This window comes from Carcharhinus amblyrhynchos, chromosome 2, assembly GCF_965287045.1.
Source record: "Carcharhinus amblyrhynchos chromosome 2, sCarAmb.v2.hapA, whole genome shotgun sequence".
Lineage (NCBI taxonomy): Eukaryota > Metazoa > Chordata > Chondrichthyes > Carcharhiniformes > Carcharhinidae > Carcharhinus > Carcharhinus amblyrhynchos.
In genome coordinates, this window is record NC_137325.1 from 82,581,091 (window position 1) to 82,608,962 (window position 27,872).

A 27,872-nucleotide genomic window follows, 5' to 3' on the forward strand; every position below is an offset into this window, starting at 1 on the left:
AGCTTTCCACGACCAAATATCTGGACTAAACATGTGCAAGGATCAGATTTTTACAACTCATTCTGGTAACCGCTGCAATCAATATTGATAATGTTCTTTAATCTTAATTTACTGGTTCAACTTCAGATCTCTTCCTCTCACTCTACCCCAATCATGACTCTCTTTCTGCTTGGATTATTTATCATCTACTGATTAAATGTGGTTTCAGCAATGAAAACATAATTCTAAGCTGTCTTCTAAGGAACAATTCAATCAACATTCTGCTGGGAGTGGTGTGAGGTTATGATAAATGAACAAAAAATTGGCTAGTATGTGACATCTGACACTTCACAATTTGTACTGTGTGCTCCATTGCTCCATCTAAAGTGGGTGACATGGAACTTGTGTGTTTTATCCCATTCTTTCTTATGAAATTTGAAAACACTTCAGAACAAAAATGAGGTCCGCTGTTGAATACAATTTCCTCTGAGAATCAAGTAACAGCAAACACCAATACTTGGAGTTTTGCCAATCTAGAGTTCAGTTCGTCAGAAACCCCTCAACCACTTTAAATGGTCATTTATCACAATGTATAGATGTTCCCCTTCAAATTTCACAATATCTTCGTGTAGCTCTGTCACACTCTAGCTGGCTATTTCTATGGTTGCAAAAATTCTCAATCTCAAGTTCTCTACTTTCGCTTTAGAGCATAGGGTACTGGATAAGACTTGTAATAAACTGGCCTTGCATTTCACTGAACCCCGCTCCCGTGATCATTTGTATATGTATTCTCTATAGTCAAACTGGAATAAACTAGTTTTCAGCTGGATACTTTGAACTTCATGTGCAGTACACCATTTCCTTTCTGTCCTGCAAAAGAAAAATCACACTCTGGCAATGCGATGGGATTGATTCCCTAGCCGAGCAAATTTGGGTTAAAGAAGCTTCCAGCAAACCATTAGAAGAATTGTGGGTGTTTTTGATGACAAATAGTTCTAAACATTCAGTCTTAGTGATAAGCTGTTTTTATACATGGGTGGACAGGCCTTTGGACACGGCTGCATCAGTAGATATTTCAGGATCACTTGGAGAATATATGCATAATTGAGAGTCTTTTGTTGCCTATGTGGAGGTGCTAGAAGTAATCTGCACTGCTAATAATATCTTCAATATTCCTGATAGTCTGGCTGTTAATCAGTCTGTGGGGAAAGGAAAACAAAAATAATTCTGATAGAAGTATGCCCAGAAGTGTATAACCTGTTCATCCAGCAGCCAAAAGACACGTTGCTGTCAGACATTTTGTGTTAGCTTATTTAGCACAAGGAGTTCAAAGTACCAACTGAAAATTAGTTTATTCCGGTTTGACGATATATATATACATACACAAATATCACAAGAAGGTGTTACTATAATGAGCATATTTGAAGACGAGAAAAAAAGACATTCAGATAACCTGTGACCAAATTGATAAAACTGAGAAAGACAGGATAAGAATGTTTTGAATCTTCAAGGTGTGGATGATGGATGGTAACGTTTCAAGATTTCTTTAATTTCTTGTCCAGCAGTATAAGAGATACATTCAACACCAACACTGAATTCAAATCGTTGAAACTTCATTGCACTGAGATCCCTCATTATGATGGGCATAATGGTAAACATAAAAATGTCACCGCTTTATACAGTAGTGTTGAACAATTACATTGATCGCTTCTTAAAAACTTGTTCACAAAGTTCAAACCTTTAAGGTAGACTTCTGTAAGACTCAGTAAAATTGAGTTGGGAAAATATTATAGCACATTAATCTTTGATGCAAAATGAAATTTCATAGATGCAAGTTCTCCCCTAAAAGATTCAGTGAGCTATTCTGAAACTCTGCACCAAGTCTCATTTATTCATCATGCCTATGTTTGCTGACCTATATTAGCTCCCAGTTAAGCATCACTTCAATCTTAAAATTCTCATCCTTGTTTTTAAATCCCTCCAGGACCTCACTCATTTATATCTGTGTAACATGCTCCAGCCCTACACTTCACCAAGATTTCTATGGTTCACCCAATTTTGACTACCAGCATATTGCCAATTTTCAACAATTGTCAATGGTGCCCATGTGTTCATTCACCTCTGTCCTGAGCTCTGAAATTCTCTCTGTAAATCAGTCTATCCTTCGTTACGACTCTCTTTAAAACTTACTTCTAACCAAGCTTTAGGTCACCCATTCTAACATCTGCTTTGTGTTCCATTACCAAATTTTATCCGATAACATTCTTGAGAAGCACCTTGGGAGATCTTACCACATTAAAAATCGGCAAAATTCTAAGTAGTTGTTATCCCACCCTGCCATAATGCATACTTATAGAACTGAATCAAAACTCAATGCACAATAACTAAACAGCAAATGTATTTTAAGCAAATAAAATCATGAAAACATTGTTTCAACATGACAACAAATGACCATCTGAGTGATACAGCGTATACAACGAAAGATTCTCTAAAAATCTTAGTATTGTCTGAAATTTACTTCGTCTGACAAGTTATTTTTAATACATTTTTTGTACTAGCACTCTACAGTGTGGCATAATAACTAGCAGAATGTTCCTGTCATAATATAATATGTACTTCACTGTTAGGTACTTGTCCAGAAATACCACTTTAGTTACTTTTTTTAAAACTCACAAACTATAAGAATTTTTTTTAAAAAAATAGCTTTACAATGCCTAAGCTCCTGATTGAACATAATATTTCCAAACAGTTTCCATGCCTGGGGTCTGAACATACAATATTCCTTCTCTCAGTCATGATTCCTAATACTCCCACTGCACTATTAAAGGGAATAGGGAACAGCTGGGAAGTCAAAGACAAGCAATGAATGTCACATTTGCAATATAAGTGCCTAATGCTTTTAATACATTATTTAATTCAACTCTTTTAACAAAAAACATTGTTGCTCATTTGAAAGCTTTTTGTGCTGGCTAGATACTTCAGGAGGCGTAACATGTGTTTTGATTTTTTTACAGAATGAATCTGGTAACAGGCACATGACCTCTTAATATTTTGAAAAGTCCGAGGAAGCCCAAATCACCATGTCATGTATCTTTTTGAAGGTAATAAGAGTGCAGCGCAGTAGCAAAGTGAGGTCCCAAGACTTCAGTGTATGTGCACTGATCAAGAAAAGAACAATGACTAGCGGGAATTAAGCCAAAAATAGCCCATGCTGAGTTCCATACTATTCATAATTTCTGATTTACACATTTTCATGGACATTTATCTATGTTAGCATAATCAAAGCGTTTGCAGTTGAGTGACCGTACTTAGGTGTTATATATTCAAAATGATCTAAGTGGTCTTTTCTCGAAAAGGTCATAACCCAATCCACTATGAGGAGGAAACAACACACATTTAGGCGGCACAGTGACACAGAGGTTAGTACTGCTGCCTCACAGTGCCAGGGACCCGGGTTCGATTCCCAGCTTGGTCACTGTCTATGCAGATTCTGCATGGGTTTCCTCCGGTTTCCTCCCACAGTCCAAAGATGTGCAGTTAGATGTATGCTAAACTGCCCCTTAGTATCAGATTGACTAGCTAGGGTAAATATATGGGGTTATGGAGATAGGGCCTTGTTGGGATTGTGGTTGATGCAGATTTGATGGGCCAAATGGCCCTCTTCAGCACTGTAGGATGCTATGATTCTATGCACAGCACACCTTGCACAATAATTTCCACTATGGGACATATTGGTGAGGATGGGGAAGTATTGATTAAGCCAAAATGCTTTGATGAAGAAGGGGTGGCAAAGGGTGCAGCTGATGAAGTACTAATCTGTGCAAGCACAGGGACAGCATGCCCTTACACTCGCTGTATTGTGTATGCCTGTTTGAAACAGAGGTTGCCACAGTAGATAGGTCATGATTTGAAGAATCACTTGCTGCTTTGCAGAGTTCTATAATGGGTGGATAAACTCAAAAACCAAATGGTCTTCATTAAACTGCATGCGGAAAATGGCTTTTCACTTTCAATCCTCCATAGCTTTGATTTCATCCAAATTCTGCTGTTCATCCAAATTCACTTTGTCATGTTCACCTATCAACCATGAGCTTGTTTCAAGTCCAGCAATGCCTAGATACTTATTGTCCTTAACCTGGCTTTCAACCTTTCCATGTCTCACACCACCTACAGTCCTACAGCCCTCTTGAGATCTCTGTGCTCCTCCAATTGACTTCTTGTGCGTCCCCAATTTTAACTGTTCCACCATTGGCAGCAATATCTTCAGCTGTCTGGGCCCCAAAGTCTGAAATTCCCTAAATTGCTGTGTTCCTCTGCCCATCTCTTCTTCAAAATTCTTTAATCAGTTTGTCACCTGTCTCAATATCTTTGTGATTTGAAGTCAAATATCGCAAACAATGCTGTGAAGCATTTTGGATATTGTTACGGGTCCTATATAAATGTACATTTTTACCATCACACAACTACTACTATGCCTGAGCTCACTGGGCATTTGGGAAATGTCCTTTACAGCTACTACAAATGGAGCAATATAGTTGCCAACTGTATGGCTAGTAACCTAATTATGCATAAGTGACTGTACAAACTGTTTTAAGGAGATTTGGGCCAGTCTTGCATTGATGCAGGTTCTCCAGGGTTAATGAAATACAGGTAGCAGTCCTTCTCTATTCTCCATGGGCAACACAGTATGTAGAGTGCATACACAACCAGCATGGAGTAATTTATGAAACACAGATTATAAGAATTGCAGCAAAATACATACACCAGTAAGATTGTGTAATTTCTAATGACAAAATGTTAATAGGTTATGCAGGCTAATATGCTTTGTGCAGAAAAGAAAACATCAGTTTCAAAAGGCAACTCCCTAAAACAAATCCAGTTCATAACAGTAAATAAGTAGCCAAATAAACAGTAGGTCTCTTTAGGAAGTATACCCAAACAAAATAGCAATGTGTCTTCTGAGTTCAGGTATTTCAGATGTGAATGTGGTCTAGGTTCTGGCTGCCACCAAGAATTAATAGTAATAGATTAATAGGGTAAATATCATTATGTCACAGGAGGAAGCCATTCGACCCACCCAGTCTACGACTGCTCTCTAGAACAATTCAGTCAGTCCCATCTCCCCACTCTATCCCCTTAGCCCAGCAAGTTTACTTCCCTACGCAACTACCAAATTTCTCTGTTGCCCTTGTGGGCAGCAAGTTCCAGGTCATTATAATTCATTGTGTAAAAAAAAACTTCCTCATGTTTCATCTGCATCTATTGCCCAAAACCTAACATTTGTGCTCCCTAATCTTTGTAACATGAGCTTTTATGCCTTATTTAAACCTATCATAATACTGTCCACCTCCATTTTTATTGCTCCAAGGAGCAAATTACCAACTTCTCCAACCGAACCTTGTGGCTAAAACCCCTAATCCCTGGAAATATTCCTCTGACCTTTCAAGGATTTAAAGGATATTTACCTATAGACCTTCCTGTTCCAAATCCTCTTCATCTTGTGATGATGGGGATGGGAAGTAGAGTTGGATTGAGGGGAGGGTGGAGAGGGAGTTGAGGAGGTGCTGCTGGTGGTAAACTCTCATCACTCCCTCATTCAAAGAATATTAAAATTGCAGTCAGATGCTGATTATGTCATTGGATCCCAAATCTGTATAATTAATAAAAAACCTGTTTGGTTTCAGACATTATGTTATCTGCAGATTAAAACAAAAATCTCCTTAATTCAAGAAAATCTACATTATATAGAAAAGAACATTAAAAGGAATAGGCGTTCACAGCTTTAGTTACACAAATCTTTTAAAGTTGTTAAACTTATTTTAAAAATAAAAGACATATAGGATCCTAGGTTTTTAAAGCAAGACCTTGAATAAAAGCAAATAAAGTATGCTAAAGAGGTAGAAAATCGTTAGACTACAATCAGAATGCTTTCTAGTTCTCAGCACCTTACTTTAGGAAGATTGTCAATATCATGGATAGAGGGGTGAAGAAGCGATTTACGAAGATGAAACCAGGGCTGCTGGCACAATTATGAAGAAAGACTAGAAAAACTGCATCTCTTTTCATTAAAAGGGCAGGTTGAGAGAAGATCTGATAGAGGTGTGAAAATTATGAGAAATTTAAAATAGGGATATGCTATTTTCACTGGCTGGTGAGTCAGTAACTGAAGGGTGCAAATTTATGCTCAACACCAAAAGAATGGAAAAGATTGGGAGGATTTTTTTGCACATTTAATGCCCTAACTGAAACAGAGCTGAAAGCAGAACAGATAAAAGGTTTTCAAAAGGAAATGCATAAATAATTGGAAAAAAAAACTTTAAAGGATATGGACAAAGAATAGGGAAATAAAAGTAAATGTATTGTTCTTTCAAGTCCCAGCACAGAGATAATGGGCTGAATGGCTTCATTTTGCATAGCAAACCACTACAAAAATAAGGAGAACTTTAGAAGCTGATGTTATTTGGGCAACATTAATATTTATGATGGTGACTAGATAAATCTTAATGTTTTTAATTGCAAGTCATTCTGCTATTTTGCTCTTTTTGGGGTAGAAATCATTCACCAGTTTGATCATTTTTTCATGAAATTCATGAATCAGTGGGTGGCCTTGGATACAATGTTCAACTTATCAAGGACAAGAAGGATACTGAAGAACCAATTGGTGTCCTAGTTTTCTATTATTTATGTCCTAATTTGGAACTTCATTGGTATTCACATGTGGATCGTGAACTAGCACTTTCTAATCTTTGCTGTCAGTGTCAATTTCTCATTTACATTATTATGCTAACCAAAAACAGAACAAAATGGTTGAATTTATTTCTGAAGGCAGTTCAAAGGCAAACATAAAATTCCACTTTTAAAACCTACCTTTGCTCTGTAGCACATTGAGATAAGTCATTTAACAATGGCAGTGTGCATTCAAGGTTGTCATTTAACCACTCTTAAATAACCCATGCAATGTATTACATAAAACAGCAGGCAGCTCATCTCACCCTAACTGCCCTCCAAACGCAGCCTTGAAATGATTGCTGGAAGATTCACAACAGCAAGCCTTTCAACCTCCAAATGTCCTTTCCCCAGTGTAAAGACAATTTGCTCCAGTAGCTTGGATTGTCTATTCTTGTGGAGGTTCCCAAAATGTTTTACCTCCCTAATCTGAGTGGGGCAGCCAGTCTCCAGGGCATCCCACTCCTCTCACTCTGCCTCAACACTTGACAAGGATGTCATTTTGACAGAAGACACAACATGAATAGATCTCTCTTTGCAGTTTTGAGCCTGACAATTAACTTAATGTAAAACAGCATTAAATCCACAGCTTTCTGCTTGGATATGTACAATTACAATATGTATGGATTGACCTAGTGGCAGGCATCCTGTCAATGCATCCTAAATTTAACAGAAACTGAAAATATTGGAAAATCTCAGTGAGTCTGAGAGCATCTGTGGAGACAGATAAGATCTAACGTTTCAAATCTGGATGACTCTTTATCAGAGCATCCTGTATTTCCTATATTTAAACCTAGGTCCCAAAGATATATACATTTTCTATATTACTGGCCCTGATATTGGTGGCAAGGTGGGAAAGGCTACAGTGAGTAGGGGAAAGGACCCTGCAGGAAAATTGGAAATAAGGTAGGGCATGTGATATTTCTTTTTAAACCAAGTTTCATGCTCAATAACCAGCCTGATTGATAAACTTCCTGCCAGCCAGGCAGGAAAGTGTGTAGCACGAGTCCTCAGGCAAGGAGTATAGAGGAGGGAGGATGGTATAATTGGGAATGGGGAGTGACTGAAGAGGGAAGCAGGCAATGTTGCGGTGCACGTTGGAAAGCTCATCCTTCTCTTGGCCCACAAGCAGTGCTGTAAATGAAGCTATCTTATGGATCCAGTCGTACTCACTTCCATTTACCTGCTGGCTTTCTGTTTTCTGGAAACGTGGGTTTTTTAAAATAAGACTATGAAAATGGAGGTTAGCAGCTTTCTTAAGAGATTTTGTCAACTGACCCACCTCCTGAGAGCAGATTGGTAACCTATCAACAATACAATTCTATGTGGGTGCACTGGGATTGAGTTGAGAATTTTAAAAATGTCACTTCCCCAGCCAACTCAAGCCTACTGGTTTTGCAATTAAAATCACCCCTTGTCCTGCGCAGAATTGATTCTATTTTCATTTAACTAAATTAAGTGGAATTTACCTTTTGGTAGTTATATATTTATCAGGTTATTGTGAATAATAAGCTAATTGTGCTGACTGAACTTAAAGCTGCCCCTCCCCTCCCACCCTAACTCAAGCATTGTGGTTTTCCACTGCTCATTATCTGCAACAAAATAGTAATCACTATCATTAATTGTGTATTGATAATTTTGGTTAAGAACAGAAGTCTCCTCTCACCCTGTAATCCCTATATTTGTGAAATTGTGCATAATTGGCAAACCTATCAATGAAGCATACCAATTAGATCCAGTATACAGATGAAAACTGTGACAATTATAAAACACTCATGTATAATACAAAATTATAAGTCCATCTTAATGAATCTTAATATCATTGTTATACTGTTAACTATATTATTAATGTCATTGAGCTGGATACATTTACAATTTTGAGTGTAACTTTTATTTAAAAAGAACAGCAGCATTTCTCTAATTCAAATATTTTAAATGACTGTTCACATAAAATGCTGCAGCAACATTGTACTTTAAGTACAATAAAGGTTTTTTGCAATTGCAGCATTTTAAATGCAGTTAATTTGGGAAATGCAAATTGATCTGATCTTGCAATTTTTGTCAGCTCCCATTATGTAAAACATTTTACATCATCCCAGCTCAATGAATCAGAAATATATTAGCTATCATAAATCAGTCCAGTGATGGCATTTTTGACATATTTTTAAACATTCATTTTTTTTAAATGTTCAGCTGAAATGTTCCTGTAATTCTGCAGGGCAGTATGTCAGTGTCAAAGTACAAATGATCTACAAATTTTACATTAATCATCTTTGTACTAAGTCTATTCTTAGATGAGTAAACAAATGTAACTTGGTCACTCTGACCCTGGGCATTTGATATGGTGCAAAGGAACTGCTCATTTGGTAGCTCTTTTCATGTGCCAAACGAGTAAACGAACTCAAATTAACTTAGGGACAAATTAAGAGGGGCAGCCCCCCAAAAAGGAAGGGGGGACGGCCCAAACAGAAACCAAAGTCCAAAGGAAACTTAAAACATTAAATCAAAATGTGGTTGTAAGGGTCTATAACACACCCCAGCCCCTGTGGTGCCCAGCGGGTGTGGAAGGCGTCGACTGCACCCGTGGACACCGCATGCTCCCTCTCCAGGGCCAACTGGCTGTGAACGCAGCCACGGTAGAGGGGCAGGCAGTCGGGATGGACAGCCACTGCTCATTTGGTATCTCTTTTGAATAACAAACAAATAAACTAACTCAAATTAACATAGGGACAAATTAAAAGAAACAGCTCCCCAAAAGGAGGGGATTCAGCCTGAACAAAAAACAAAGTTGAAAGGAAACTTAAAACATCAAACCATAATGCGGTTTTCAAGATCAATTATACACCCCAGCCCCTATGGTGGCCAGCGGGCGCAGAAGGCGTCAACTGTGCCCGTGAACGCCACATGCTCCCTCTCTAGGAACACTTGGCTGCAAATATAGTCGCGGTAGAGGGGCAGACAGTCAGGATGGAGCTGCTCATTTGGTACAATGCTCCAGTTTGCAGATTGGGGAAAATCTTTTAGCCCCAAAACCTGGTGCTCAATTTGGAAGAATGTTCAATGTGTTAATTGGTGCAATTTCAATGGGTCACTTCATTAAAACATTACTTCTGGATTTGGTACTTGATCTGCACCATAGCTTTTGTTGTGCATTTAATTGCAACTGGAGCATTTACAGGGTCCATTCCATGGAATTTGGAAAGGAGTTAGGAGTTACAGGAAACTGAAGGAACGATTTAATGGTGGATTTAGGCTGCTCACTGGTTACATTATGGTTCAAAAATGCAGCACTTGATGCATTACTAGGAGCACAAAAGTTAATATTTATTAGTCACAAATAAGGCTTACATTAACACTGCAATGCAGTTACTAGTTGCCACAGTCCAGCACCTGTTCAGGTCAACACATCTTACCAGCACATCTTTCAGAATGTGGGAGAAAACTGGAGGAAACCCACACAGACATGGAGAGAACATGCAAACTCCACACAGTGATCCAAGCCAGGAATCAAACCTAGGTCCCTGACGCTGTGAAGCAGCAGTGCTAGACACTGTACTACTGTGCTGCCCCATTGAAGAAAGGGAGAGAGACACTCTTCCCCAATAATAGGAGGAAGAAAACTGCTGCTGCAATGAAGAAAGGACAGCCAGGGGTGGATCAGGAGATCAGTGTCATTGTATCACACTCTTGAATACAGCAGGTTAATAACCAAACTAGGTTATGGAAAATAAGTACAGGTGCATATTTACCTAAAGGTGCACATATTGTCCCCTTCCCTTGAATTCCACGCTTGATCTTTAAGCAATTTGATGCTTCTCCCAATTGTTCCACTAACCAAATGTACTCCACCCATCAGATGAAAATGCCATTGCAGTCACTCATGGGTCTGATACTCTGATACCACCTCCCTTCTTGCAGAAGAGTGCACAAAACATAAGAGAGAAGGAGTGAGAGGATCAGTAGTTTTCCTCCACAGACTTTTTAGTTGACAGTTACAGAGGTTGAAGCACTGGAGACCAGTGGTGTTTCAACATCCCTGATCAAAGTCGAAGGGTGGGAACTCCAAGTCAGTTGGTAAATTAAGTATCAGTAACCAATATATCATGCAGTATTCAGTCATACTGACTTGAACTCAACAGTGAATCATGGTCATTTTCATAATGCTAAATTACAACACCCGTACTGGTTTTTTTTATCTCCACCTGAATTTTTGACCACGGTGTACATATAAATTAATATTTAACATAAGCATTATAAGGCAAAATTTAACAGTCAGCCACGTGTGTGGGCAAATGACTAAACAGTTGGTCTAAAAAGACATGTTTCAAGGTTGCCTTAAAAGGTGGAGGGAGGAATGGAAAAGTTTAAGGAAGAAATTCCTGAGCTTAGACCATATTGCAGTCTGTAGAGACTACATTGGAAGGTTCTGTCCCATCAAAGCTCTGATTAGTTGGACACATGCCTGGGGGAAATCAATAAAAATGGTCATAATTGAGAGATAGCAGAAAATCTGCAATGCACTGATAGACATTCCACACTCTCCATAGTTACAAACAATAGAGTTTATCTTGAGCATGAGTGAAATAATGTCACAACACATTATGAAGATTTTTCTTCCATGGACAGATTGGCCAACTCTATTTAACATCAAACACTGCAATTACATGAATCCATGGTCATGCAGATTCTAGATGCCAGCATGTCTGACACCTGACATAGGATGCTAGATATCCTAGCCTTGATTTAACAATTTTACACTGATCTGCAACAAGTTCCTTTCCAGCAGAGTGGTACAAATAAAATGTAGCTAACCCATGAGAGGAGTGATGTCAAAACAGGACTTGGAACATTCAAAGGACTCCAACTTCTCATCTGCTGCGTTCTCCCCACTTCCTTTGTCAATACTCACAATGCTGCTTTCTCTCACAACAAATGCATGGTTGGCACAGTGGTTAGCACTGTTGCATCACAGCACCAGGGACATGGGTTCACTTCTGGCCTTGGGTGACTGTCTGTGTGGAGTTTGCATATTCTCCCTGTGTCAACGTAGATTTCCTCCAATGCTCCAATTTCCTTCCACAGTCTAAATATATGCAGCTTAGGTGGATTGGCTATGCTAACTTGTCCCTAAGTGTCCAAAAGGACGTATAAATTAGTTGGATTAGCCATAGTAAATGCACAGGTTTAAAGAGGTAAGGATGGGTGGTGGCCCTGAGTAAGATGCTTTTTCAGAGTCAGTGCAGACTCAATGGGCTGAATGGTCTCTTTCTGTATTGTAGGGATTCTATGATCTGCCCCTGCACTTATTGGTGAGACAGTCTTTGGCAAGTCCCTCACAGGCTCCAATGTAACTGTATATTAATTGTACGCAGGTGGTGAGCATTAACTGGTGATTCATTTCAACTATAATAATAGACACAGATTGAAAACGAGGTGGTTGGGTTAGTAGGTGTGTGCTTGTAATGTTTAACTGTAAATAAATATCAAAGTGTGTTGAGATTGGCTCCAGTTCTAACCTTCACCAACTGCTTTTCTGCAGTCCAACTTCCAACACCTAGAGGTTTTCTGCCAAGGACATCTCAACAGCCTAAGCAACCTACATCTACGCCTGCTAATGTCACAGGGTTCGCTGCACAGTAGTGGGAATAGCTTACTAATTCTCCAATGATATGTGTGTATATGAGAACATTTTATAAGTTTCTGTTATTTATGGGAATCACAAATGTTTGCCCCACTTTCTATTGTTGCCCATTTTTGGTTGCTACGTGACAATTCAGATTTTCAGCTGTTGTTGGATGGAAGTGTAGACATGAATTAACAGGGACCAGTACGATATATAATTGGTCTGTGGCTAGTTACAGAGCTGATTTCTATCAGTGAGTTTGGACAAAGTGACCATTGCATGCAATTGCTGCATTTGTCCAGTGGTGGTAACTTAACCTTACAGCTGTGAGAACCACTAGCTTTCCCAGGAAGCAATATAAGTGGCTGATGCTATCTTGCAGACCCTGCTTCTGTCCTCTGCTGCCAATTCCTCCTTTTCATTGGATTCAGCTACAGGCATGAGAAACAGCTCAAATGTAACAGTGGCCTTCCAAGTCAGGCCATCACCTGCACACTGAATGTCTGCCCTGAGAGATCCTTTCCTGGTGGCATTGGAACCCTTTACAAAGCATCAGTGAATGGATTGTGAACCTCAACATTGAACTATAACTGCTTCTCCACCCATACAAATAAAAACAAGCTTTAGACTGTGTGTTCAATGCCTTATTCCTCCTGCAGCTTCAATTCTCATTACTGAGCAACTTAGTGTAGTGCAATCACTGGTCAGTACTGAAAGGTAAATCCAAATCAACCCAGGCATCTGAACTGCAGCTTGACCGAATCAATTTTCTGACACATCATATAGCTTTTGTTGTGCCACTCTTCAGCTTTGTTGGTGGGATCCCCACCAGCATCATCAACCAAGAAAAGATTATCCTTTCTCTCCCATCGGCCATTCCTTAAACTGCTTCTAGGTCAAAAAAGATGTCAAGATGTTTGGACTGCTACAGGAGGGAAGCATTAATGGGAGTGTCCAACAGATCAAATGCATGCCTCTGTGACCCCTTCCTTGTGGTTGTACACAAATTCAACATTGATGGAATGGAATCCCTTTGGTTTGTATATGTTTCTGATTGCTTTGAGGATGTATTGATTACAAAATATGTATAGTGGATGGCACCTTGCAATTGGGAGAAGTCAGACGCAGATACAACACACAAAGTTCACATAATTGCCAGCCCTGGCAAATACCAGCCCAATGCATTTGTATGCAAAACCCTGAACTTAGCTTTGATAGTGTCTTTGGTCCAGAGCAAAAGGATTTCAAAGCTGTAGTTGCAGGAACCAACGCTTCCAGAAACTCACAGATGTCCAACATTAGGTGATGTGACAATCTTTGCCTTAGAAAGCATGTTCTTTCAAAAGGTTAAGCAAGCTGAGTCTCTTTCTGTGCATCTGTTACACTGGTACTGCCTCCTGTACTCTCTCATGTATGGTTTTTATCAGCAGGCTATTACCACTGTTGATTGTCATTTTATTCTTAGAATCATAGAATCCCTACAGTGCAGAAGGAGGCCATTCAGCCCAACGAGTCTGCGCCAACAACAATCCCACCTTGGCTCTAAGCCCACAAATTTACCCTGCTAATCCCTCAAATTTACACATCCCGGGACACTAACGGCCAATTTAGCATGGCCAATGCATCTAACCTGCACATCTTTAGACTGTGGGAGGAAACCGGAGCACTCGGAGGAAACCCACGCAGAAATAGGGAGAACTTGCAAACTCCTCACAGACAGTTACCCAAGTTGAGAACTGAACCCAGGTTCCTGGAGCTGTGAGGCAGCAATGCTAACCACTGTGCCACTATGTCACCGAAAATCTGATATAAGACAGCTATGGTAGCACCCATTCTGATATTGAGTCTTAAGATCAATGGTGAGTAGGAAAACAGTTGTAGTTACTAATTACTGGTGTTAGTATTTCAGACTTTTACTGATCAACATGAATTCCTATTTAATCTTCTTACCTTCCCTTCAAAGACAAGAAATTTGGTTTCACCAATTTTCTTTGACCCAAGCACATGAACTGTCTACTATTTAAATTTTCCCCACTGAGTTTATGAACATAGTATTACATATATGCACATCATTGTGAGGAAAGAAATAACTTAATCTACTACAGTATACGCAATAAATAACTCCACAATCGGGGAAACTAGCAAGGTGAATATATGGGGTTACGGGGATAGGGCCTGGATAGGATTGTCTTTCAGTGTAAGTTCGATGTGCCGAATGACCCCCTTCTGCACAAAAGGGATCCTATGATTCTATTAAGACTTTTGAGACAATTGACATTACCCAATAAAATTTTGATAATGAATTCTCCACTCACTTTGACAGGTGAGTATAGAACCAAAAAACAAGGTTGCAGTCAAGGTTGACGTCGTCTCACATATGAAATTAAGGACTAAGTCTTAATTTGCATGAACAAATACTGCATATAAAGCCAGTGTTCGAGGAATGGATGGAATGATTGGCTTTGCACTGCAGTCTCATCTTCTGAAGGTACTTGATCTATTCTCCTCAAAAACTGTTTGATCACAGCGGCTTCATCATTTGGATCTGTCCAAGATTGTGTTTTCCCCCATGTGTTGGGATCCAGCTTGCAACCTGAGGTTGGCTTTCAGATTGTCCTTGTGTCTAAGTTTGCGATATCCTGTGCTGAGGATTTCCATGTTTAGCTGATTGTAGAGCACTGCGTTTGGCATGCAGCAATCCTCCATGTGATCCATATGACTGACCCAGTGAAACTGACCTCTGATGGGTATGCTCTCAATGCCTGATTGCAACACTTTGCAACAGCTAAGGGGTTGGGGATTTTTGTCCTGTCACCTGACATTGAAAATAGATAAATTCAAGGAAAAGCTACCACCGCCACTCAAATATTGGAATGGCAACATTTAATGGCTCCCAAGAACTGTCACACGATCACAATTCATGGCTATTCCACATCTGTTGCTTCCGATGCAAACAGGATGCCAATTTTGTGCTGGCTGCCAATTTGCATGATTTCTGTATGCAGAAATGTTAAGCCCAACTTTTAGACTGCGTATCTCAATGGTGGGGTGGGTGGAGTTTGGGGTCAAGTTTCTGGAATCTTGTAAAGCCAGCCTGCACCTTATAAAGACATGGTAGAACATCTGAACAGGAAGAACATTCATTTATGATCCAACAAGGGAGAGAGTGCATGCCAAATTCCTCTTACACTGCACTGGAAACCTTGGTGAAAGAGGTGGAGAGGAGGAAAGGTGTGATTTATTTACATGGGACCGTCTAGCCCTCCAAATAACTTTGCAAGTGTAATGTGACCGGATAGTGTCAGTAGTTAATCACCAACGAATTGCATCAGTGTCACAAAAAGTTTAATAACCTCACACAAATGGTGAAGGTCAATGAATGTCTCTTGAAATACCACATCCCACTAACTTCACACAGTTCTACGTATCACACTGTACTCAATGCACCAAATTGCCCTTACTCACCTATTAACTATCACTATCAGCTGAAGTTTTTACCTCACCCTTACATATTAGCATTGCTATAAGGCTCATGGCAATTTTATAGTTTGCACACGTTTCCAGTCTTCAACCATGACTGTCACATCACTTAGACATTGCACCAGAATCCAATATTTCCCCTGCAAGAGAGAGGGAAATCTCGCACTTGATCAGTATCAGCAGGAACTTACCAGCAGGGGACAGGTGCAGCTGCTTGCTTTGCTCCTATGGAGAAACATTGCTTTATTGGAGTGGCCATGAGTGAGGCTGTGGCCAGCAGTGCGATTGTAAACATAGAAGATGAAGGTAACTAATTCTCCTTCTTACATTGCTACTTCTTCCTCATTCTATAATCTTTAGTGTAATGTCATTGGATTAGTAGTTCAGAGACCCAGATAAATACCCGAGGAACCTGGGTTCCAATCCACCATAGCAGCTGATGAAATTTAAATTCAGTTAATAACTCTGAAGCTAATCTTAGTAATGATGACCATGACAACTATCATCAATTTTCATAAAAACTATCTGGTTCACTAAAATCCTTTCGGGAAGGAAATCAGCCATTCTTATCTGGTCTGGCTCACACGTGACTCCAGACACACAGCAAGATAGCTGACACTTAACTGCCCCCTGAATAGTCTAGCAAGCCACCAACTTCAAGGGCAGTGGGCTGGGCAACAAAATGCTTGCCTTGCCAGTGATGTCCACATCCCAATATAGAACTAAGAAAAAATATACAAGCCACAGATGGTGCAAGAACTGCACCTTTTGGTTCTTCCCATTCTTGTGGCTTAATCCTTTCAGATAACTACAGACCATCATCTTAGTGGAAGAGCAACAGGCTCAAAGGAAATTAGAGATTAGCATTGGGTGAGAGGTCTGCACCCGGCAAGACATTGGCACAAATGGCCTGCAGCAATACATAGACGAAAAGGTAGTGAAGATGCCAGGTCTCCAGAGAGTGCTGTGGAGACACGCCTCTGCAGTAAAGAAATCAGATGAAAATTTGATAGGGCTTACAGAAGGTGGCTAATTCTTGGGTCCAATGGTGCAAACTGAGGCCAGGCTTTCCACAGCCAGATTTGATCAAAGTCATTATCCAGGATCAGCTTGCTACCATCATGGTATAGATACCAGTGTTCAAAGGCACTTGCAGGCAGTCACAGCAATATTTCCTCCAAAAGGTTAATTCAGATTGGTGAAGCATTCCCCAAAGCACTGGAACTGGCTTTGAGGAGCATGAAGCTCCTGGCCTCTCTCAGGATGACAATATTCAACCTCCCAACCTGCCACTTGGTCAATGGCCTTGCTGCTGCATGTCAGCCAGCCAGTGCAGACTGTTGATGTCCATACTAAGGTGATCTAGTTCATAACTGGGTCTTCTGGGGTCAGAGCTACTCAAGGGCATCCTACAAGGTCATTTGCATTTTCCTCACTGTAAGTCAGCAACCTTTCACCAGCTGTTCTGCAGCCACTGAAATATCATTGTACAGAAGCACTTGGCCTAACAAAGATACCACGAGGCAGACACTAAGTGATTAGTGATTATTTCACTAATGTGATTATTTCATATTGGTATCCAAAATGGCATGGTTTGATTTATAAATTTGGATTGGAATGTTTATGTTCATTTTTATATTTCCATTGTGGTCAAGCAGTTACTGTGATTGTGAGCAACAGAAACAATGTAATGCATGGACTGCTGGCGAAACAAGGTTGTGTTCACTATCATCACTTTCAGGCCATCATTCAAAGACAGCTCAGTTAAAAAGGGTTTGTGATTCTTGCCTCCTCCCTTCTTCCTCTCATTCCCTCTGATACTCACTGCCCAGCGGTGAGTACTGGTACAGTTGTTAAGCGTGCAGCAGACTACCATGAATCCTGACATCATCTCCTGGCAAGTATTGCAGGGCTCTTCCAGAGCATACAGGCAGGAGAAGCCTTGTTTCAGTATGTCAAAGGTCTGTTCTGTCACATTTTGCATGGCAGTATGCGTTCCACTGTATGCATATTGTCAGATGTAGATTGCGCACTAGAATCATCAGCATTGTCATCAGTAGCTACCTTCTGGTTTGTTGTAGTGGCTCAAATACAGATGGCACAGAAGGGAGTGCTGCCAACCCTGAAAGCATCATAACTGCTGCCAAGATACAGGTCATTGATCTGCACCATTCACTGCCTATGGTCACACACCAGCTCAACTGTGAGGGAGTCAAATCATTACCGGCTGTTGTGTAGGACAGAGTTGTCAAGCAGCATACAGAGTAATGCCTGTGCATTCAATGGCATCCTGCACTAAAATCATTCCTTGCTGGGCTTCTGAAAGAGTGGGGGACCACATGTACTCCCTCTGCACATTAGGCTGATGGTGACAGATAGCACTATGCTTGAGCTATAAAAACAACTACAGCTAGCCGCAGTATAAGTGGCAATAGACAGACACGTCACAAATTTCAGAACTTCTCATTCCTTAAGGAGGGGAAGTACCCAGTGTACTTCCCCCAGGAAACCCACAGCATTCGGGAGGGAAAATCATTGGACGGAATGCCGAAAAGATTCATGAAAATAGTTCTAGGAATTAGGAACTTCAGTTATGAAGATAGATCGGTGAAGTTGGGACTGTTTTCCTTGGAGAAGACAAGGCTGAAATGAGATTTGATAGAAGTATTCCACATTGTAAGGAGTCTCGATAGAATAGGTAGGGAGAAACTGTTCCCGCTCATGAAAGGATTGAGAACGAAAAGGTACAAACTCGAAGTAATTGGCAAAAGAACAAGAGTGCCACAAGGAAAAGCTGTTTCATGCAGTAAGTTGCTAAGTTCTGGAATGCATGCCTGAGAGTGTGGTGGAGCCAGATTCAATCAAAGCATTCAAAAGGGAATAAGACTGTTATCTGGAAAGGGGGAATGTGTAGGGTGATGGGGCAAGGCAAGGGAATGGCACTAAGTGAATTGCTCAGCACAGCAGTGATGGGCCAAATGGCCTTCTGTGTTGGAACAATTCTGTGAGTCTATGAGGAAGCACCAATCCTTACAAAGCCGTGATCTGACTTACATAATTACTGCTCTATGGCAAGGCAGAATGAAATGTAGTCAGCTCTCCTGAAAATTCATGGCCACAGAAATTCTTATTGATTTGATTTGATTTATTATTGTCACATGTATTAGTATAGTGAAAAGGATTGTTTCTTGCACGCTATACAGACAAAGCATGCCATACATAGAGGAGGGAAGGAGAGAGTGTAGAATGTAGTGTTACAGTCATAGCAAGGGTGTAGAGAAAGATCAATTCAATACGAGGCAGGTCCATTTAAAAGTCTGATAGCAACAGGGAAGAAGCTGTTCTTGAGTTGGTTGGTACGTGTCCTCAGCTTTTGTATATTTTTCCTGATGGAAGAAGGCGAAAGAGAGAATGTTCTAGTCTGGAAACAGCCTAATGCACAAAAGTTAATGCCTATGATCACCTTCATAGCCACTCACAACTCTATTTTCTTTCTGTTGAAGCTGCAGTCGATGGCAGCTTTCAGTGAGGATGTCTTTACTGAAGCAGACATCTGACACACTGTTCCTTACTGACATTCAGATAAGAGAATTGGCCCTAAATTGCATGGGTGAATATAGCCCCTTACTGAGAACCTTCTCACACCCTCTTGTCCTCCTTTCAGCAGTTTGTCCTGCTCTGTGTCATCCCCTTTCACTCTTCTTGTCATGAAGCAATTGAAGGGAATATATACTATGCCAATCCATACCTTTGAACAAGGCACTTGTGCAGTTACTTGATGTCAGGACCAATTTCTTCAGCACATGCCATACTATTCCTTGTAGACCTTAGCAACTTTAAAGAACTTTGGATATCACCAAACATTCTACAATAATAGAAACTGCCAGTTGAAATTAATCAGCAATAAACCTGAAAGTAATTGATCTCTTCTAAACAGCATTGGTGAGGGTTCCTTCAACTGCTGAATTTGTGTTCAGCTGTGAGAGGTCAAGAGAGAGCATTAGCTGGAGTGTTGTGTTCCAAACTTACAGCACTGGTATCAAACCTGTCTTGCATGTTGATTGACGCTACAATCTGCTTACCTTACTTTGAACACTTCCAACAGACGCTACCTTCCTCACCAAAATACTATCCGTCATAGCTTATCTCATGTGAGTGCACGCCCCACTGTCATTTTGGAGCCAAAACAGTACTCTGTATCAAAAATACAGATGCCAGGAGACACATTTTCCAGCCTTAATGTCAGAACTGAAATCTCATTGAAATGTCACATGTGATGTTGGCTAATAAATTCTTTTTGTGAAGAAAACACGCCAGGTTTATATGGGTAGAGAAATACAAGCATAAACTATGCTATTAAGGTTACAGTTATAGTGTGACTTTTGCTGTTTCAAGTTCACACTGGTATTACACTATTCCAGACTTATGCTGTGTGCAGGAGGCAAATGATGCCTCTATCCATTCCAAAGCACATCCTTCAAGTTTTGCATTGATGTAAACACAGGAGGGCAATTTGTCCTCATATGCCACTCAACAGCCCTCCTTTCCTCAATATGTGCTTCCTTAGCAATATAATAATAAATTTCTAGAATATTGAGTGCATCCGGGTGTTAAAGGGGCTAATGGAATATGATACTCAAGTGTAAAGTGCTTTTTAGATATGGCAATGTAGCACACTGGGTTGTTCTTGTAACATGACTGGAGTAAACAATGTGCCCAAATACATAAGAAACATTATTTATTTTAGCGCTGCCTTGTCATTCCATTAACGATTTAATGATTAATCAGAGGAGATTTACGAGGACGTTGCCTGGATTGGGAGGCATGCCTTATGAAGATAGGTTGAGGGAGACGAAGGTTGAGAGGCGACCTGATAGAGGTTTATAAAATGTTGAGAGGGATAGATAGGGTGGATTCTCGGAGGCTATTTCCCCAGGCTGAAATGGTCGCTACAAGAGGACACAGGTTTAAGGTGCTGGGAAGCAAGTACAGAGGAGATGTTAGGGGTAAGTTTTTCACTCAGAGGGTGGTGAGTGAGTGGAATCGGCTGCCATCAGTGGCGGTAGAGGCGAACTCGCTGGAGTCTTTTAAAAGACTTCTGGATGAGTATATGGGATTTAATGGGATTGGGAGTTACAGATAGTTCTATGGCTTGGTAGATATGGTTGTGATCAGTGCAACTTGTGGGCCGAAGTGCCTGTTTGTGCTGTAGTGTTCTATGTTCTATTTTGTATTTGTGCACAATGGGTTTGACCACATCAATGTAATAAATCCTGCAAATTGCAGACAATATGATTAGTTTAGTATTGATCATTAATTAGTTCTGATCTCTGGAGTTTTGGTGCGATCTAAAATCTCTGTCCCAAACAAATCAACCATAACTTCAACAATTAAGGGGGGGTAGTTATAGGATGGATGTCAGGGGTAGGTTCTTTACCCAGAGGGTGGTGAGGGATTGGAATGCCCTGCCTGCTGCGGTTGTAAATGTGCCTAGTTTGGGGGCGTTTAAGAGATCCGTGGATAGATTTATGGACGAAAAGGGATTGGTTTAGGTTAGTGGGTCATTGTTTTTTAACTGGTCGGCGCAACATCGTGGGCCAAAGGGCCTGTTCTGCGCTGTAATATTCTATGTTCTATGTTCAACACTGGAATTTTTACCTTAATAGCTGCAGTTCAACTGGCTGCTGTACAGTATGTTCCTCGGTTATATGTCAGTTTTATCTTAACACGTAAGTACAGTATGAAGTGAACGTAGTGATTTGTTGTATACAAAATCCTTTTTGAATGAACTCTTTCTCCAATCAGGACATCTGCAATATAATTTATGTAATTCTATTTCTAAATTATTACTTGCTACATTTTTACTAACATTTCTCCAAGGCAATGATGCTTTTTTGCATATACCCCTAGGCATTGCTTCCCTTCATGCACAAATGGTATCTGTGCTGCTACATTGGAGCTGTACTGCTGCCTTGTCTGTGTGGCATTCTTTATATTTTTCCCCTTCTTTCAGAGTTTTTATGACACCTTCTTAGTGATGGAGACCTTGTCAAGTCTCTGTGGCCTATTGTCATATTCTGTAAATTCTTTGAATGCTAGGTGGCTGTTCTTCCCTAACAAAAATAGCATTGTGTCATGGCTTTGCTACTCTTAGTAGCACTGGCAGGACCATATTACTAAATTGCCCTTCCCTCCTTAACTATTCACGTATTTGCTCAAGCAATTGTGCACTCCACAGTTGAAAAATCATGCCTTAACATTTATACTGATCAAGTGATTCCTTAGCTGCTTGAAAAACTTCTACAGATTGTTATTGCAGGCACACGATGATCAATTTTTTTTGCCAATAAATAAAAATTATACATTATAATTTGCATGATTTCCTTAGTGATCCATTAATTTTGGAAGTAAACATTATTTTCACTGGCATTAAGTGAAAAGAGAAATGTCAGACCCAGCCATTGTACTACAGTTTCTTTGGCAGCACCACATTGTGGTGAGCCCAAATGTATATTTTGCCAAGTATAAATGCAAAGTAGTCACATTGGGAGCTGATACCAAACTGAACAGTGCAGTGGAATGGAAGGAGGCACTTCTTAAATTACTGAATCAACTGGTCAAAATATATAAGTGGGCAGTCAATGACAGATTAATAATAATGCAGAAAAGTATAAAATTCACATAGAGGAAGGAAAAATAGTTCATAAAGGACATATACTGTCTATGCTGAAACAGCTAAAGATCAAGATGAAGGGGGTTTTACCAGACCTGTTCAATCAATGCAGAACACCAAACACCAAGGCTAATAAGATATAAATTGCAATGTCAAGGCAATAGAACACAAGTCAAGAAGTAATGACCAATCTTTATTGTATTCTAGTCAAACCTTACCGTCATACTGCATCCAGTTCAAGTCATCAAGAAATAAACAAGATATTCAAGCCCTGGAAGCAGTGCAGTGAAGAATTACTAGGCTGATCCCAGCACCAGAATTCAACTTACAATAAAATGAGAGAAATCCAGACTTTACAGCCTGAGAAAGGGCCAGCTTTGAGTAGATGTTTTAGAATTATATATAATTGTTAATCATGAATATAACAGAAGTTAACTCAGGACATTATTTTGAATTTATCCTCTGATTTTGCAATTTAATATAAATGAGTAAAAGTAACTTTGGAAATTATTTATTCACACCAAGAATAGTCAACACGGGAATACACATTCAGATAGAATAATGAAGGTAAAATCCTGGAACAATTAGGTATAGAGACCAATTAAAAATGAAGTAGTCTAGTGATTATGTAAAAAAGTTTTAAAAAGTCACCAAATGCCTGCAGTAAAAAAATCTTTTGAAGCTAAAGAACCATTTGATCAGAATAAATATTAAGACTTGATTTTGCAGCTGTGGAATGCACAATTACTTGAGAAAATTTCTGAATACTATTAGAGAAAAGACTATTAGTAAAATAGTCAATACATTACTGAACTAGAAACCAGGGTTGCCAATCCTCCAGGGTTGGTCTGGAGTCTCCTGGAATTGATCATCAACCTCCAGGGCACTGTCATGTGCAACCCTGGAGAAAAATCATCAGGACATGCAAAATATAGTTTTATTTTGTCATTTTCTTTGAACTTTCTCTCCACTAGATGTAAAAGTTTTGAAAATGGGGCAGGAAAGGTTGTTTAGCTGACAGTCAAACATCATTAATTTGGGTAATGAGTCTTTTTGCTTTCTAATTGGCACAGGAAGGTAGTGTGTCATAAGGATAGATGTGTTGGCCAATTAATGGCTGGGTTGTGAAGGCAAGTCATGTGAAGAAACCTCCAGAAATAAATACATTTAATCACAGTTGGCAACCCTACTAGCAATCCTGAAGTCTGAGTTCAAGTACCATCCAGTCCCAACTGCAGTTGGTGATTATAAGCTTTGTTAATTAAATGAAGTTATGATCAATAATTGTTACAATGAAACTACTAGATTGCCGTAAAAACTTATCTTGTTCAGTAATGCCTCTAAGGCAGGAAATCTGCCATTCTTACTCTGCAGGCCTCCATATAATTCCATGGGAGTGGTGAAGTGGTAATATTGCCGGTGGACTCGTGATCCAGAGACCAGGGACCCAGATCTGGGGACATGGGTTCATATTCCACGACGGCAGATCGTGAAATTTGAAATCAATAAAAATATGGAATTAGGAGTCTAGTGATGACCCTGAAACCACTGCTGATTGTTGTGAAAACCCACAGTTGCCCTTACCTGGTCTGGCCTATATGTGACTTCAGATTTACAGCCCTCTGAAGGGCAGTTAAGAATGGGCAATAAATGCTGGTCCTATCACTGACAGCCAAGTCCCATGAATGAATTTAAAAAAAGACCCATAGCAATGTAGTTGACACTTAACATCAGTTATTAGAGCTGGTGCCACTGGTGCCTGCATAGAATCATTGTAAGCTTATAGTACCATGTAGTAAGTTAATGGTACCGTGTCTGTGTTAGCTGAAAAACGAGCCACCCAGCATAACCCCAGCCCTATAGGTTACGGACTCAAGGTGCACATCCAGACTTGTTTTAAACAAACTGAGGGTTTCTGCCTCTACTGCGTTTTCAAGCAGTAACTTCCAGACATAATGTCTGGATGAAAACACTTTTCTTCATTTTCCTTTTAATCTTCCTATCAATCATTTTAAATCTATGCCCCTTTGCCACTGACCACTAAGGTCCTTCCCATTCACTCTATTTAGGCCCTTCACAATCTTTATGTCAATCAAATCTCCGCTCAGCTGTCTCTGTTCCAAAGAGAACAACCCCAGCCTATCCAATCTTTCCTCATTGTTACAATTGTCTAGTCCTGACAACGACTTGTAAATCTCCTGTATTCTCTCTCACTCATGCAATTACATTCTTCCTGTAACGAGTATTCAAGTTGTGGCCTAACTCATGATTTAACATCTTGTTAGTAAAAATGCTTGGATGCTACAATAGAGGGGAAGGAACACTATGAACAGTCTGGAAGTATGAACTAAGATAGGCCAATGGCCTTTTTTCGTCGGTCATTACCACTGACGTTGCGAACTGCACCTTGGTCCTGGTCACTATTTGAATTCTCCCTTCCCCAAATGGCTTTCAGTGAGTTTGTGATTATTATTTGAAGAGACCCACATGATTGAACCATAGAAACTAGAAGCAAAAGTAGGTCCCTCCGAACCTGCTCCGCTATTCATTATGACCATGGCTGATCATCAAATGTAATATCTCCATCCCCCGCCCCTCCACCATAATCCCTTGATCCTTTTTGCCCCAAGAACTATATCTAATTTCTTTGTAAAATTACCCATCTGTGAATATTTGTAAATGCCCGCTTTTTTTTACACAAGTTAGGGCAGCGGGTACATCATACTCCAAGAATAAAAGAAAATCCAATCGAATCGCAAACCCTATTTAGAAACGAAGGCTTTTCAATTTACGAGATAGGAAATTTATTTCAAATCACTCCAGAGTTTTTCTCCTCTGTGCCACTTGATGAGCGCCAGTACGTACCGAGAGGCTGGTGTTAGCCTTTGACCAGGTCGCTGACAGTGAAACGCCAGTGCCCGCTCCAAGCGCAGAAGCTGCACAAAACGTGTCACCTTAGAAATGTGGAGAGCGCTTGACGTGAAACTGCTGCCATCTTCAGGTAATGTTCAGTCAGTCCTGCCCCTGTCCCTGTCCCCGCCCCTAACACGTTAATTCCACCGTGACAAACAAATATACATATATATATAATCCAAAAAAGGAAATCAAGAATCAGCAAAATATCAGGCAGATGACGCCTCGATGTGCAACTCCTCACTTTAAGAATTGATAAAAGCACAATTTAACAAGGTCTCAAGGTGACTGGTGTGTGTTTTTCACAGGAAATGTGTTAAGTTGTCACCTAAGCCTCACATCTCTTGGCGAGAGAGAGAGAGGGGTCTGCAATGTTAACTGTTTGTGGTTGGCGAGCAGCAATGAACAGATTTCCGCTCCATCTCCCTGGCCCCTTCATTGATGCAACGGTTCACTCAGATGGGAACAGATTGCCAGCAGTTGTCGAGCGGCTGTTAACCAATAAATGCGATGGCTTCAGGAGCTCGGTCACATTCGACACAGGAAAAACAAACACACACGCACACACATACACACTGGGAACTGTCCCCATTCCACCCCCCCCCCCCTCCCCAATTCATGTTCAGGTGCTACTCAGCCTTTTCCCCATGGCCGCGCACACTTCACAGGCGAAACTGGGTCAATAAATGGGAAACCTGGACTCACTGGTGCCGTAAACCGAACAGTAACAAGCACAGCAAATCCCTGCTGGATCCTGTGAAGGGTTAAACCATTCAATCCACTGCGCATTGTACAAAACAGCACAATTCGAAATTAATACTTGGCACCACGTAAATATCATTGTGTGGAAATACCGAAGAGAAATGTGTATATATATATTTTTAAAAACACATCGCGTTATAAATATTTTGGAATCCTCTACGTGTTCGACTGTAAACAGTTAGGTTGGAGAAAAACAGATAGCGACAGCTTGACAAATAAAAGAACCGTGTCAAATACCTCGGAGTCGTACCACTCCAGGACCAGTTTGCTGGTGTTTGGTAAGAATTTGTTGTGGACGTGCTCTGTGGCCAGTTGGACGGCGGGTAAGATGCCCTCGGAGATGCTCTCCACCGCCTTGTTGATGGGCATCAGCCCCATGATGGGCAGCTTGGAGTCCGCATCCAGCCGGGTGGCGGTATTCTTGAGTCCCAGAGCCGAGGTGGAATCCCATCTCCAGCCCCACAGTAACAAGAGCGTCCCAAGCCGGCCCAGGGAACGCCAGAAGACCCAAGCGAATAGCCCAGATCGGTAGGTCCTGAGGACTGGATCCATCCTGGAGGAGAACAAACACACGGGCACAGCTCGATTGGAAGAGAGCGGGGATCAGAAGGCTGGCATTGGAGCTGTCTGTCGCTCGCTCCTCCGCTGTCTATCTGCCTCGATCTCTCTCCCGAGATGGGCTCTCTCTCCAACCTCCTAAGGTGCTTCGCTGCGGTCCGGGGACTGAGCTGATCCGAGTTCAGTGCATTCCTTTCGCCCCTTCCTTCTCTTAGTGAGGGGTCCCGAACAATCTATTTCAACGGTGATTGGCGCCCTCTCTCAATACATATAGGATATGTATGTGTATATATATTTATATATACATATAAATATGTGTCGCCTTTTTCACCCCCTTCAGCAGGAATTTCGGCAGCAGCTGGAAGGAGGAAAGCTGCACAGCAAGGGTATGAAAGATCATGCAGAGCAACGCCGATCATCCAGAGTGTTGGTCTGGGTGTTAATATGGGAAAGATCTCAGCACTTAGCCTTTCCTTTCATCGACAGCGCCCATCACATCCTGTCCAATCCATTGAAACACCAAGATAGGTAACAGGGAAATAAAACTCCCACCCTCTCCCCGCGAAAAAATAAATAATCTTACACCGGCAAGGAGGGAGTTGAGGAGCGAGGTCCCTGGAGAGGCAGCCAAAGTGGGGAAGAAATCTTCTTCTCAGTCAATCAGCCTCTTCAAATAATGTCAGAGTGGAGACTGCAGATGACAGCCGCTGAGCTCCAGCCTGGGCGTTCAGGAGCGAGCAGGCTCGGTAATCTGGGATTCCAGATTGCTGTTCACACTCAGGGCATGTTGTTGGTGGCAGTTAACACACAGGTTACACACAGGCGCAGAGCATCGCAGACATCGAGGCTTCAGCCGCATTGGACTCAACCTCCGGGCTGAGGAAAAGGGAAAGGCAGACTAGAAGTACCCAAATTACAGTAGATCTCAGCTACCTCTCGTTGAAATCATCAACACAATCGTAATCAGAAATGCACAAAAATATCAAGGTTATGCTCCTATTATTTTAAAAAAGACACTCTACTTTGGAACCGGAGCCAGTTCCGGTTATATATGAGGGGGCTGGGGATGGGGGGATGATAATCACTAGCCATGAATTAAAGCAGATCACCATGGCTTCCACTGTCAATCACTGAATTCATTTGCTTTTTTTCTCTGTT

At 40.8% G+C, this 27,872-nt stretch overlaps 1 protein-coding gene across 2 annotated transcripts in view; it reads right to left on the bottom strand.

Moving 5' to 3' along the window:
• Positions 1-27,380, bottom strand: part of gabbr2 (gamma-aminobutyric acid (GABA) B receptor, 2) — a 909,903-nt gene extending 882,523 nt beyond the window's left edge. For both annotated transcript variants that reach the window (XM_080208032.1, XM_080208024.1), the window contains exon 1: positions 26,394-27,380. In XM_080208032.1, coding sequence (XP_080064158.1) covers positions 26,394-26,708 — 315 coding nt within the window. In that variant the 5' untranslated portion in view covers positions 26,709-27,380. The remainder of the gene's footprint in view (positions 1-26,393) is intronic.
• Positions 27,381-27,872: the final 492 nt, after the last annotated feature.